Source organism: Nicotiana tabacum, chromosome 18 (genome assembly GCF_000715075.1).
Source record: "Nicotiana tabacum cultivar K326 chromosome 18, ASM71507v2, whole genome shotgun sequence".
Taxonomy (NCBI): Eukaryota; Viridiplantae; Streptophyta; class Magnoliopsida; order Solanales; family Solanaceae; genus Nicotiana; species Nicotiana tabacum.
The window spans coordinates 126,613,972-126,628,503 of NC_134097.1; the positions used below are offsets into that span (position 1 = coordinate 126,613,972).

The following is a 14,532-nucleotide window of genomic DNA, read 5'->3' on the forward strand; positions in this document are numbered from 1 at the left end:
CTTGGAGGTTACAAATATTTAAGATCATGAATAACGATTACCAAGAGGGTTGGAAATCTTAGAAGCTAAACCAATTGAAGAAAATAAGTTTCGTCGAAAGTTGACAAGTTTCGAATGTTATAACATGTACTTTGGGGTGAGACTAGGGTTATTAACATGATAAGGAGGTTATTATATGAGTTATTTTAGTCGTATGATATTCATTTTCTACATTTTGAAGGCAAGCAAGTTGTGGAACAAGAGTTGGATAAGGTCATCACAAGTTACATTCATAAATTTGTTGAAATTTAGGTCAAATGTATCTGAGAATTTCTCCAAATATACTTCGAATAATGGGGTGTTCTACCTACCAAATTGAAGTTCTACGAGTCTAGTTTCTAACGCATTAAACCGTTTGTCAATACGACATCGGAGTAGAGAGATATTCGTATTTTCGCGAGACCGCGCAAGCAGCTCCCAATGGGACCCAATTAGGCGGTGGTTGACCTACTTCAATTTATAAACGATTTGGACGCCTATTTTTGCTCATTTTTCAACTAAAGTTCGTCTCCAAACTTCTCCTAACCCTCCTAAACATATATCACAAGGGTTTGAAGTGATTCCAAAGTGATTACACCATATTTCAACATCAAAACTTAGTTCTAGTGAAGAACAACACCTCTTTGAGGTTGTGTTGTCATTGAGGATTGTTGTGGGATGTATTTGGATGAAATTCCAAGTTGTTGCTGCTGTCTAAGGTGAGTATAACAACCTACTAATTGTGCTTAAGCTTGCTTGTATGTTGGTTAAGTTGTTAGGATGATAAACTATAAGATAATACTTGGACTAGCTTAAGTCACTTCTATGGTGTTGTATTGCTATTAAGGGTTGTTGTAAAATGAATATAACTTGGATTTTGACTTGAAGTTACTGTAGGAGGTATGTATATTATGTTCTTGCTTGTGCCTAAGGTTATCTTGATATTTATTAAGTTAAATGGATGGGCTAGACCTGAACTAGTGAATAAAGTTGCTAGTTGGGGATAGTTGAAGTTGTGGATTATTTTCGTTGTTATAAATATATGGTATAAGGCTAGAATCATTTATTAATGACTTCATTATCAAGTTAATGATACTTTTATGTTGAAGTAAGAAGTCTATAAGGATTGATAAGGGGTATACGGATTCCAATCAGAGTTTGCCGCTCGTCGTAATGTAGTTGTGACTTGTTGTGGTTATATGGTGTCTTGTTATTGATAATTATGTATTGATGGATTGCTCTGGTCATTTTTGTTGGTATATGGTATTGGAGGAGGCCCTTGTTACAATGGAGATGCTGCCCAAATTTACGTAAACGAGCTACTAGCTTAAGTTATAGACTTAGCCTTTGCTCAGCACTGATTTTGAATCTCCTTATACTATGATAGATTGAGTTGACTTGTTTGAAGAGTTGCTTGGAAGGGATTAAGGACTCAATGGGTTTAAGGTATGTTAAGGCACTTTCTTCTTTCTTTTGGCATGGTCTAAAATGAAATGAACATAAACGATACGCTATTTCATAATGACTCTACTCCTAGCAACTAAGGTTGTCCATGTTGTTCTTTCCTTATAAAATTATTCTAAACAAGTGTGTATGATCCTTAAATCCTACTAAGGTTCATATTGATGGTAGGGATGTCCATAATGTTCTTAAGTCACTCCAAAAGGTTTAGAAGATGATTCCATGAGTCTAGCATGCATTATATATAGTATCTATTTTACTCTACCGAGCCGCGCTATAGTCGGCCGGGTACGGCACCTATTGTGCAACCACTGATCAGTTGGGTTTACCGAGCTCCACGTGGCCGGGTACGATTCTACCGAACCTTATGATGGTCGGGTACGCTTTTACCGAGTCCTCTTTGAGGCCGGGTACGATATGATGATGATGATGCCCACAGAGGCGAATGTTTTAAAAAGTTTATGTATATATATGTATTATGCATTTCATATCAGTAACCCCCAGAGGCACTCTGATGTTACAGGTTGTATCTCCTCTATCTCTCTCTTTACATTACTGTTCTTGTTTATGCTTTCCTGCCTAACATACTCGGTACTTTATTCGTACTGACGTCCCTTTTACCTGGGGACGCTGCATTTCATGCCCGCAGGTCCCGATTGATAGGTTGACAGTCCTCCTAGTAGGCTATCAGCTCAGCGAAGGTGTTGGTGCACTCCACTTGCTCCGGAGTTGCCTATTTGGTCAGTATGCTTTGGATATGTATTGATTGATATGGAGGGGCCCTGTCCCGACCTTTATGATTTTATGTACTCTTAGAGGCTTGTAGACATATGTCAGGTGTATGGATAATTGTATGGCCTTGTCGGCCTATGTTTCGAGTTTACTAATGGTCATGTCGGCCTTATAGGCCCGTATGTCACATATATTAGTTTGTATATCATGTTGGGTCTTCATATGTTGACTATTCCCTTATGTTTTATTCTTGTTATCTCAGGACGAGTTTTCTAGCTCATTTACTCATGATAACATGATAAGAAAGATATGTTACGTTGGTACTCGGTTGAGTAAGGCACCGGGTGCCCGTCGCGGCCCTTCGGTTTGGGTCGTGACAAGTTAAAAATCTGAAATTTCTTAAAAGTACCGTCACTGTGCATTTGGGTTCCTCGGGTCTTATTATTGCTCAAATCTGTGGGAATACTGGTATTTTGCTGTTTTTGTTACTGCTGCAACTGCTGAAACTACTTCTTCTACCTCCATTTCCAGGTACATATCCTTTTAAATTCTATGTTGGAAAGAGATTCAGTATGACAGATAAATGAAGCTTGAATTGTAATAATATCTTTATTCATTTGAGCTCTTTAATTAAAAATTCAGTTTTGTTTCTGGATCAAATAAGTAGTATATGTTGATAGGATGACGGTAAGTTAAATATCCTTTATTGAAGACTGTATAAGTGTTGTAACAAGGTTAATTTTCTAAATTTTCATTAAAGTATAGTTGTGATTAAGATTGTCAAGGTAGGAAACATGGCATAAAGTGGGCCATTATTTAAATTTTATGGTGTTGTTAGCTAAGTAAAGAGTAATGTAGAAATATCAAGAAAACTACATTACTAACTCTTGTTGTTAAATAAGGTTAAGATGGTATTGATGGTATATCTTTATAAAGATAATAGATGTGTGTATAAACGTTGGTGAAAGGTGATATGATATAGCTTGTTACGATGTTAAAACGTTATGAATGTTTACGACATACAGTTAGGTTGCATGTAAGGTAATTTTATTGAATTAACTTGTATAATAATTCCTTTCCTATAAACTCGATGCCTATATACCTTCATAAAACAAATTGACCAAATAATTAGGCCTATTAGATTAAAAGCGAGTATATGAGAATGAAACGAGATGTATAAGCACCAATTGCAACATTTTATATCAATGGTAATTAGAAATAGAATTTGTTAGTTTCATATACAATTTATTCTTTGGCATACATATATATGTTGTATTTGCTAAAAATCAAATTTTTATCCTTTCACTGAGAATTTGAATAGTCTTGGGATGAACATAATTAATACTCGGAAATTATAGTCAACGGGCAATATTTAAAAAATTGTGAATTTCTTTTAAAAGAATTTAAAGACATCCCTTGAATATGAATTTCTCAGTATTTTCATATAAAATGTGTAGATACAACAAACAATTTGTGAAAAAATCCCTAATATCATTACAAATATTTTGAGCAATTAGGGATACGTTCGCGTACCCTGATTATATTTTTTAAAAAGCAAAAATTCAGATTATGCGTACGCGCAATTTCGAGCGAATATTTAATAAAAGGATTTTTTCAAAGGCGTTAAATTAATTTCATAAAAACCCGCGATGTGCGGTTCAATATTTAAGAAAAATAAATATTCTTGATTCAACACAACCTCGAAAAATGATTGCTTAATAAATATATTATCAAAAGTTATTGTGTACACGTACGCGTGACACAATTCCACATTTTTTTTTAAATTTATAACATGAATATACGTACACATAATTCAATTCAAAGAAGGGTCCTTAATCACAATAAGTAAAAGCGATAGAAAAATCACGTAACAAAAAGTATTTAATAAAAATCAAGATAATTAAGCCAATAATAAAAACAATTAAGCGACCGTGCTAGAACCACGGAATTCGGAAATGCCTAACACCTTCTTCCGGATTAACAGAATTCCTTACTCAGGATTTCTGGTTCGCAGAATAATAAACAGAGTCATATTCTCCTCGATTCAGGGATTAAAATTGGTGACTTGGGACGCCTTAAAATTCCCAGGTGGCGACTCTGAAACAAATAAACAAATCCCGTTTCGACTGTCCTTTAATTGGAGAAAACTCCCCATGCGCCCCCGCGGGCGCGGTAAAAAGGAGGTGCGACATTTACCTTGCTGTGTCAGAAGTGGCGGTAATCACGGTCACTACTAAAAAATCGTTCTATTGGAACAGTTATTTTGCAACGGTTAGCCAACTGTTACAATAGATTATGTGTTGGAACGGTTTTAATTGTTCCAGTAGAGTAAAAAGGCTTTTGGCACACTTCTGAAGCAAAACCATTCTAATAGGATTCTAACCGTCGCCATAACTGAAGCTATGGAGATGGTTTATCAAAGGCGATACAATAGGGTTATTTATGGGAACGGTTTGCTAAAATAAAATATTTATTGGGACGGTTTATTTTTCCCTCCATACTTTCCCTCCTATATTTTTATTAAAAAAATAAAAAATGATGACCCCACCAAAATTTTAATACCAAATCTCTTTAGGTTATTTGGTAAGTTAGAAAATGCACTAGTACTGAAGCCTTTGGTCTCCCTCTTGTCTTTGCATCTATCATACCTCTCTCTCATCTTGTTAAACCTAGAAAATATTACCATCGACGAACTTAGCGGAAGGAAGATCCATTCCGACAAGGGACAACCATTTCGGCTAATATAAGGGAATCTCAGATGTAGGTTATCGATATATTTCCCGTGTTCGATGTATTTTGTTGTTGTTCGCTGTTCGCTATTGTTTCGCCGGAAAATTGGTTCGTTGCTTCTTCTGTTTTCTTTCATTGGTAAGATTTTTGTTAAACCCATTATTTTACTCTGTCCTTGATTTGTATTATATGATTAATTTTTTGATTTCTAGTTTGTAAAATTGGGGTTTAGTTGGTGGATCTGGATAGATGAAAGGGATGTTGAGAATAGATCAATTTCATGTTTAAATCTTTTTCTAGTATGGACTTTTTTTTGGTATTTTTTTTGTGTTCAATATTTTCTATGGTTGTTCGCTATTGTTTTACCGAAAAATTATTTCGCTGCTTCTGTTTTCTTTATCTGATAAGATTTATGATAAACCCATTAATTTACTCTATCCTTTGTTTGTATTATATGATAACTTTTTTGATTTCTGGTTTGTAAAATTGGGGGTTTGGTTGGTGGATTTGGATAGGGCTGTTGAGAATAGACTTGTTTCGTGTTTAAATCTTTTTCTAGTATGGACTTTTTATCAACAATGAGTCTTATTCTACATTTTTTTTCTTGACAATAATGGTTTGTACTGTTTGAAGGAAGAAACTTATTCCGTAATGAACAATTACAATACAAGTATAATAAAATATAATCTATGTTGGTTCATATGCTCCTACACTTAATTTCAACTGCCTAAACTTTTTGTTTTATGAAATAAGTTATATTTCATTAACAAGAAGCATCCAGGGGATGCATAGGTTACAAAAAAAAGGAAAATATCAGCTGCCTAGACTAGAAATTCATTTACTAGGACTTCCACTTGTTTCCAATTTAAGGTAATAAGCTCTCTTTCTAGTTTAATTTTCTACTCAATACACCTTTTCACTTTTCCAATAGTAGGATCTAGAACTAGGAAGCTACCAAAAATATGGCAAAGTCTTTGTTATATTAACAAATTTCCAGCAGAGTTAACTTTTTTCAAAATATGGTAGAATCCCTACAATTAAGAAAACTGACTAATTATTAAATTAATTCAAACCTAAAAGAACTCCATTTTATATGATATTAATTAATCACTTATTAAGAGATATTATGTTATTTTTGGACAAATTACTTAGTGGATCTCTTCTTTAGAGTTTTCTGCTGGTGTTTTTTTATAGTCATTTTGATCACCTTCATAGTTTTTTACCTTTTTCATCTTCTTGCTTATGCTTTTTCCAACACACATCAATCATCATCTTCACAACATTATTATTATATAGTATATACTGTATGATATATAGTAATTGTGGGAAAAGATAAATTTGGTGATAATACATACAATAACTGAATTTGACAGAATGGTTCCTTCTCTATTACAATTAACTATAATAAAGTGATCTGGTATTGTGATTCTAATGAAATCATGTGCCTTATGCTTGTGGCTTGTTATGTAGTATTTCATAATGAATACACATGATTGGAAATCTCACATCTGAATTTAATAGCCACCATTTCTTAAAATATTTGCTATCGATGTTCGATGTCTTGTTCGTTATTGTGGAAAATTATTTTGATGCTCCTTTTCTTTTCTCTGGTAGTATTCCTAATAAGCCTACTATTTTACTTTCTGTTGTTAGTATTATATGATACATTTTGTAATTTTTGGTTTGCGAAATTGGGGTTTAGTTGTTGGATTTTAATTTCGTATTAGAAATCATGATATTTGCCTTACGTAACTATTTATGTGATGGGTTTGGTGACTGTTAAGTTTTGCAACAGTGAAATCTATATAATTTTGACAATAAGTGACTTTTTCTATCTTTCTTATTATTTGATTTTTTATTAGGAGTATATAAACAAATTTTATACTATTTGTTTTGGTGTTATATAGGATAAAATTAATTTAATGGATAACGGAGATAAAAGGTGGATGTGCCTTCGAAGGTCAACTGATGAGTACATACAAGGAGTGAATAAATTTCTTGATAAAGCATTTGAACGAGCTTCCCAAGGAAATCAAATATTATGCCCTTGTAAATTGTGCGCTAATTGTTTTTGGCATCATAGGATTGTGGTGGAAGACCACTTGATTGTTAATGGTTTTGTTCATGGATACAATAAATGGGTTTTCCACGGGGAAGGATTTTCCTCGAGAAAGACTCCATGCCCAAGAAGTAATGATGAAGGTTCTGACATGTATGACGATATTGATGGATTACTTCATGATACATTTCGAAATGTCGAGGATGATTTGGGACATGAAGGAGTGAGGGATGGACCATCAGAAGATGCAAAAAGATTCTTTAAATTAGTAGAAGAAGGGAAAGAAGAATTATATCTAGGGTGTGAAAATTTCTCCAAATTAGGTTTTACGATTCGGTTGTACTTATTTAAATGCATTCATGGGATAAGTAATGTGGCATTCACAGACTTGTTGGAGTTGTTAAAAGAGGCATTTCCATTTGCTCAGCTACCCGAGTCTTTCTATAAGGCAACAAGCATGATAAAAGATTTGGGTCTTCATTATGAAAAAATACATGCATGTCCTAATGATTGCATGTTATTTTGGAATGAATATGTAAATGCAGATACTTGTTCTGTGTGTGGGTCTTCTAGATGGAAGAATGTTGTTAATGTATTGACTAATAAAAAGACCAAAACCCCTGCAAAAGTCTTAAGGTACTTTCCATTAAAGCCTCGGCTTCAAAGGATATTCATGTGTCCCGAAACAGCTGAAGCTATGAGATGGCATGCCATTGAACGACCGAATGATGGAAATATAAGACATCCTGCTGATGGTGATGTTTGGAAGGAATTCGACTCCTTGCACCCTGAATTTTCTAGCGACCCTCGCAATGTTAGATTGGGTCTTTCAAGTGATGGCTTCAACCCGTTTTGAAAAATGAGCATTTCCCATAGCACATGGCCTGTTATGTTAATGAACTATAATCTATCGCCTTGGATTTGCATGAAGCCAGAGTATATAATGTTGTCAAGGATCATCCCAGGTCCGTCATCTCCGGGAAATGATATAGATGTGTATGTACAACCTCTAATTGCTGAATTGAAGGAACTATGGGAATTTGGTGTAGAAACATTTGATGCCGAATCCAACCAGATGTTTCAAATGCGTGCAACATTAATGTGGACAATTAGTGATTTTTCTGCACTAGCAATGCTTTCTGGATGGAGCACAAAGGGAAAATTTGCATGCCCCACTTGTAATTATGGCACATGTTCTCAATATCTCAAGCATAGTCGTAAGATGTGCTACATGGGTCATCGGGCATTTTTGCCTCCTGAACATCCATTTCGAAGAGATAAGAAATCATTTGATGGTAAGGAGGATCATAGACATGCACCTACTCCTTTGTCGGGTATAGAAGTCCTCGAAGAGTTGCGTGAATTCAAGAATGTCTTTGGAAAGGGCCAAAAGAAAAGGTATCGGGATAACAAGTGTCCATGGAAGAAAAGATCCATCTTCTTTGAACTACCATACTGGGAAACTAACAAATTGAGGCACAATCTTGATCCGATGCACATTGAGAAAAATATATGTGATAGTATTCTTGGGACATTATTGGAGATCGATGGAAAGTCAAAAGATCATGTAAATTCTCGTTACGATTTGCAAGAAATGGGAATGCGAAAAGAGCTTCAACCAATACAAGATATTGTAAGTGGAACAATTTTTTTGGCTAAAGCTTGTTTCTACATGAATCCAAAAGAGAAGAGGCGATTTTGCACCGTCTTTAAAAATGCCAAATTGCCAAAAGGTTGTGCCTCGAATATATCACATTGTGTGCATGAGAAAGATATGAAAATATCGGGGTACAAGAGTCATGATGCTCATTTTATAATGCATTACTTGCTCCAAGTTGCTGTTAGAAAAACATTACCCAAGAATGTTTCTTTGGCATCGATTAGGTTGAGAAACTTCTTTAGAGCCATATGTGCTAAGGTTGTATGGCGAGAGGATCTTGATAGATTGCAGACTGAAATCAATGATATTACATGTGAGCTTGAAATGATCTTCACTCCAGCCTATTTTGATATAATGCCTCATTTGCCTGTTCATTTAGTAAATGAAATTAAGCTTGGGGGTCCAACTCATTGTCGTTGGATGTATTCCACTGAAAGAACCTTGTGCAAGTATAAGGCATTTGTTCGTAATCGAGCTCATCCCGAAGCATCAATTGCAGAAGGGTTTTTGGCCGAAGAGTGCTTGACCTTTTGTTCGAGATACCTACATGATGGGGTGAAGACAAGATTCAGTAGGTACCAAACTGAGGATGATGGGGACATTAAAGGAGAAAAATTGTCACCTATATTTCCTAAAATTGGCCATCCAATTGGAAGTAAGAAAAAAAGAAAAGGAAAGATTTTCCCCATGGATTTACTGTTATGTTCTGAGGCTCATAGGTATGCTCTCTTCAATACTGAAGATAAACAAGTGGAGGCGTTTATCATGTAAGATAAAATATATTATCATCACTTGCTTTATTTTTTTTATTTTTAAATTTAATTGATATGGTCTAATGATTAAATTTGAAACATATGGCTTGCAGTGAACATAAAAATTTAATTGATAATCGTACTAGACCAAATGCATGGGTAAGAGCAAGAAATCATAGTCGAAATTTTGCCGACTGGTTTAAAGAGAAAGTAAAAAGCATTGACGTGCCCAATCATTTGCGATGGCTAACTAAAGGACCTAATACATTGGCCAAACGATATACTGGATATTTTATCAACGGCTACTTGTTTCATACATTGATGCGGGATGCCCCGTTGAAGACTCAAAATAGTGGAGTGACTTTGTCAGCAACAACTGATAGTTTTGCTAGTGCTAGGGACCCAAATCCCATTGATGTAGAGGTTCTCTACTATGGAGCTATTCAGGATATCATTGAGATTGATTATTGGGGCCGCTTTAGTGTTGTACTATTTAGATGTGATTGGTTTCGTAATGAAGTAGATGAATATGGGTTAACTCGGGTATACTTTAACCGATTATGTAGTATTGATGACTCTTTTGTGTTGGCATCTCAAGTACATCAAGTTTTTTATGTGGAGGATCCAATTGAGAAAGATGTTTATTATGCAAGAAATAAAGTCCCTGTTGATTTGTATGATTTGGAGGAAGAGAATATTCCTAATGTTGGGGAGACATTTTGGAGTGATCCTAATGATGAAGCAGGTCCATCAACTAGATTAGCCGATATTGATTTTAGATGGTCAAGAGAAGATGTACCTCTTGATGTTATTGATATGCCAACTGATGCACAAAATTCACAAGATACAGTTGTGGAAACATCAGAAGAGGAGGATGATTTAGATGATACAGATTGGGATTGGATGGAGGCTGATGATTGAGGAAGAAGCAAGCTGAATTGAACTTGAACAGATAAGACTTAAGACAAGAAATGAGACTTAAGACAAGATAATAGTTATGGTGCTTATTTTGTTCATCTTTCACTTTGTTATTGCTACATATATTCTGCCTATTGCTGTTGTTATTTTTTCTTCTATCATATGCAGTGCATTGCCATAGTTTACTCTGAAACTATCATATGCATATCCTTAACTTATCATACGAAGCTGCACTTTATTTGGAATTCTACTATTGTTATTTATATAAAACCTAATAAAGCTATTTTTATTTGTATTCTTCATTAGATTTGATAGATATGAGTCAAGAAAGACCTTTAGAGCCCAAAAGAAAGACAAGCGCAACATACACAAAACCTGGAACAATGACATCTTTTGCAAACCAAATAAGGACTTCGTTTAGCCAAAAATATGTTGTTCCCGCTAGACAATCAAACAAAGAGCGGCCTAATATTATTGTAGAGAATTTGCCAAGAGCAGTAGCCCATGCACAAACTAGATCAACCACTTTTGCAAAATATGTTGCTCCTGCTAGACAATCAAACAAAGAGCGTCTGAATATCATCGAAGAGAATCTGATAGTGCCACAATATTCAGAAGTAACAGCCCATGTACAAACAATATCAACCACTCCTACAACACAAGTAATAGAGGAACAAGTTCAGTTGGATTCTATAACTCCTATTGAAGATGAACAATGTGAAGAACAAGGTAAGAACCTATAGTCTTTATCTAAAAATATTTATATCCTATTTCAGTCATAAAAAATATACCAACAATAGTGATTTGGTGGTTTTGTTTGGTTGAAGGCCCTTCTAATCAAACAAGAAAAAGAGGAAAAACAAAGATGAAAAGTGTACATGGACGACATGAGCATAAATTAATTTTACTTAACAACTTAAATCAACCCGTCGATCCTAGTGACGCAGTTGTGACAGAGTTTGGAAGCTTCCTCGGCACATTGGCAAGGAATGCGACTCTATGTCCTCTTGATATTTTGGATTGGAGGAAGATGGACACAAAAGAGGATATATGGGAATATACCAAGGTCTGAACTTCTTAAGTTTTAATTTTTGATTGAAAATCTTTCATATTTTCTGCACTAACAGATTTGACACCAATTGTAGGATAAATATGATATTCCTGAAGCTGCAAAAACATATACTTTAGAATCAGTTCAAGCTGCCTGGAGAAAGCATAAGAGTAGATTGAAAAAAGATCACTTTGACCCCTATAGAAGTGATGAAACTCGAATGGAACATATCCCTGAAGATGTTCCAGTTTCTTAGTTTAAGGAACTCCTTAGGTATTGGAACTCTAAGAAACTCCAGGTATGTAACTTTTTATTTGTTCTTCTTCATCTTCTTGAACTACTTCTTAAAGTTCTTCTTTATCTTCTTTTTAGTTTTCTCCTTCTTCTTGGCCATTGTTGTTGTCTTTCCCTTATTTCTCTACTTCAGGGATGCTGCTGTAAATGTTTTCAATTGCTAGATGGTACATTATAATAGTACATCCTATTCATTCCTTCCTTTTAAATTACATATACACATTCTCAAAATATCTGATGGAGCAGCTCTTTTCCCTAGTACCTGGCCGTAGGCTTCTGGGTTTGAGGCTTTTGGAGCAGTTCATAATGAGATTAATGAGATTGATGCTTTTCATGTTTATTATGGTAGAAAAACAGGAAGCAATCATGCCTTTACATCCATACTTTTTCTGTGGAAGTTTCCATACCAAATAGGACACGATTAACTTCAAAGCTCCTCTTCTCTGTCGCAATATATATGATACTTATGTTAGGCCTATGTGAAATGCTGCACTAGATTTGGCCTTCAGGTCCTACAAGCAGTTGTAAACAGATAAATTCAAATGATAAGCAAAAATTAGAAAAGAAAAAAAAAGCTAGGTGGTTTCTGTTTTTTCAACCTTGAAAGAAAAATATACTTATGATGCAGTCCTGAAGTCAAAGCATGTGACTTGAAAAATTAAAATAATATGCTTTTGACATTTATTCTCAGGTACCTTTATTGGTGACATCTGCAGAAAAAACTAAAATAATTGTAAAGTTGAGGCTTATGTGGACAATTATGAATATGTTAGATTTGATTAATCAATATGATAACTACGACAACAGCTAGCTTTTTCATGCAATATAAGAATAGTACTCATGTCAACAACCACAATTTAATTTCCTTTAATGGATTTTGAACATAAATCTTTGTTAAGGAGTACTGTGTTATTTGATGTATGGATGTATAATGAACAGAAATCTTTACCTTGATTTGCTTTAGCTCATTTAATAGTAAGATCTATTGCTGATTTTTTATAGTCCACCACAGTGCATTTCACTTTGTACTTCTCAAGTCCTACTTGTAAGTTGTTGTTTGATGTTTCTTTCTGTTTGCAGAGAATGTCTAAAACTAACATTGAGAATCGAAAAAAGTTGAAGAATCCTCACACTGCTGGAAAAAGAAGTTTTGCTTTAGTTCGCTCTAAGTTAGTGTGTAACTAGCCAATCGTGGCAAAAATATTTCAATTTTAGCTTTTGTTTAGTTCATGGCAGATCATTAGGAATGCTAACTCACTTTCATGTAACTAGGAAAAAGACAAGGAAACTTCGGATCCTTTATCAGCAAAGGAAGTCTTTGTTGCTACAAGAAAAAGAAAAGTTGGGCGATCATACAAGTCCTCGGATGAAGATACAACTAGTAAAATTGTGCGATTATATTTAATTAATGTTATATTGAGATCAATTATTTGTTTCTATTTGTTTACTTTTTATTTACTTGAATTATATTTTTTTGAATTTTCTTTGTAAGCTGAAATGGAGGAAGTTGAAGCACAACAAAACGAAAATGGTAATGAGTCCGTAGAGGCATTTGCATCTGTCATGGGACCTGAACATTCAAGACGTCTGAGATTGTATGGACGAGGGGTTACAAGAACTTCTTTGAGAGGGAAAGTAGGATATTTTGAACCATCTTCAAATACTTCAAATTCTATACAAAAATTGGAGGAGAAGATACAAAGAATGGAGGAAAAAATTGAGGAACAAAAGGCAACTATCCGTCAAGAAGTTGTTGCAGATGTCCTTGCACATCTTCAGCGTTCAGGAATTGATATTGATGCTACTATTATTCTTGCAGCATTGGGTGATAATTCATTAGGAGAAGCTTCATCTGCTCAGCAAACAACATTGTAACTAATCCATCGTCCCTATACTGCTACCAACAAAGAAGGCCAACTCATTCCAGGTATTAACTCATTGACAATTTAATAATTTTTGTGAGATCTACTGTCTTAGGTTGGTACTTCATGTGCTGCACTTAATTATTTAAATGAGGTTGCGATTGGAGTGACTGTTACTTGAGCAGGTTGAATAATTTAGTTGTGATGTTGTTTTGTGATGCAATAGTGTTTGAAGATATTACGGCAGATTGTTGCTTAAAAAATTATAGACTGGAGAGTTGTTTGATATGGTTTGTCTGTTGATGATTCTGGTTTGTTGTATGTTGTTAAAGAAATTAAATATTATTGTAACAGATGGGAGAGTTGAAAATTACTCTTGTGTATAGCATAATATTGTTTTGAGCAGGTTAAATATTTTGAGATAGTCATATTTACAAAGGAAATTTTGCCGAAAATTTTAAAAATTTAGAGAGTTAGAAATTTTTTGAGTTATCAAATTGGTCATTCAACACTCTAATGTTACTTTTCCGTCCCATGCTTTTTTGCATTCCATGTGTGAGAAGAGCAGTTAATTAGCAACACTTTATTATTCAATTTTCTTAAAACTTTCTTTGTTTAACTATTTGTGCTTGAATTTTGTAGGTGCATCGATTGCGGATGAAATCAGTGATGAAGACCTTACTTGAGTTTTGTTGATCGTTATTAGACTTTCTATCATCAAGGATATTTTGGTTTAGAACTTTTTGTATGCAAATTAAAACTCATCTATTTTGACTTTTGAATTGTTGATCAAACAATGTATTCATATTTTTTTTTAGGATATGGATAATGCGAGTTAGATATTTTAATCTTTTTTTGTGGTTTCTACAAGTTATGATGTGTAAAATTTCATTGCATAGGAAAATTAGAAAATATGTCTCATTTTGCTTCCATAAATATTACAAATTACAATAGTGAATTGTTGCAACGGACAATATAACCGTTCCAATAGACCT

General features: G+C 34.3%; 1 protein-coding gene across 1 annotated transcript; it reads left to right on the forward strand.

The window, feature by feature from the left end:
- Positions 1 to 6,863: 6,863 nt before the first annotated feature.
- On the forward strand, positions 6,864 to 7,856 carry LOC142172685 (uncharacterized). Its single transcript, XM_075236357.1, has one exon. It carries the CDS (start codon positions 6,864 to 6,866, stop codon positions 7,854 to 7,856), a length of 993 nt encoding a protein of 330 aa, XP_075092458.1.
- The last annotated feature ends 6,676 nt before the right edge of the window (positions 7,857 to 14,532 follow it).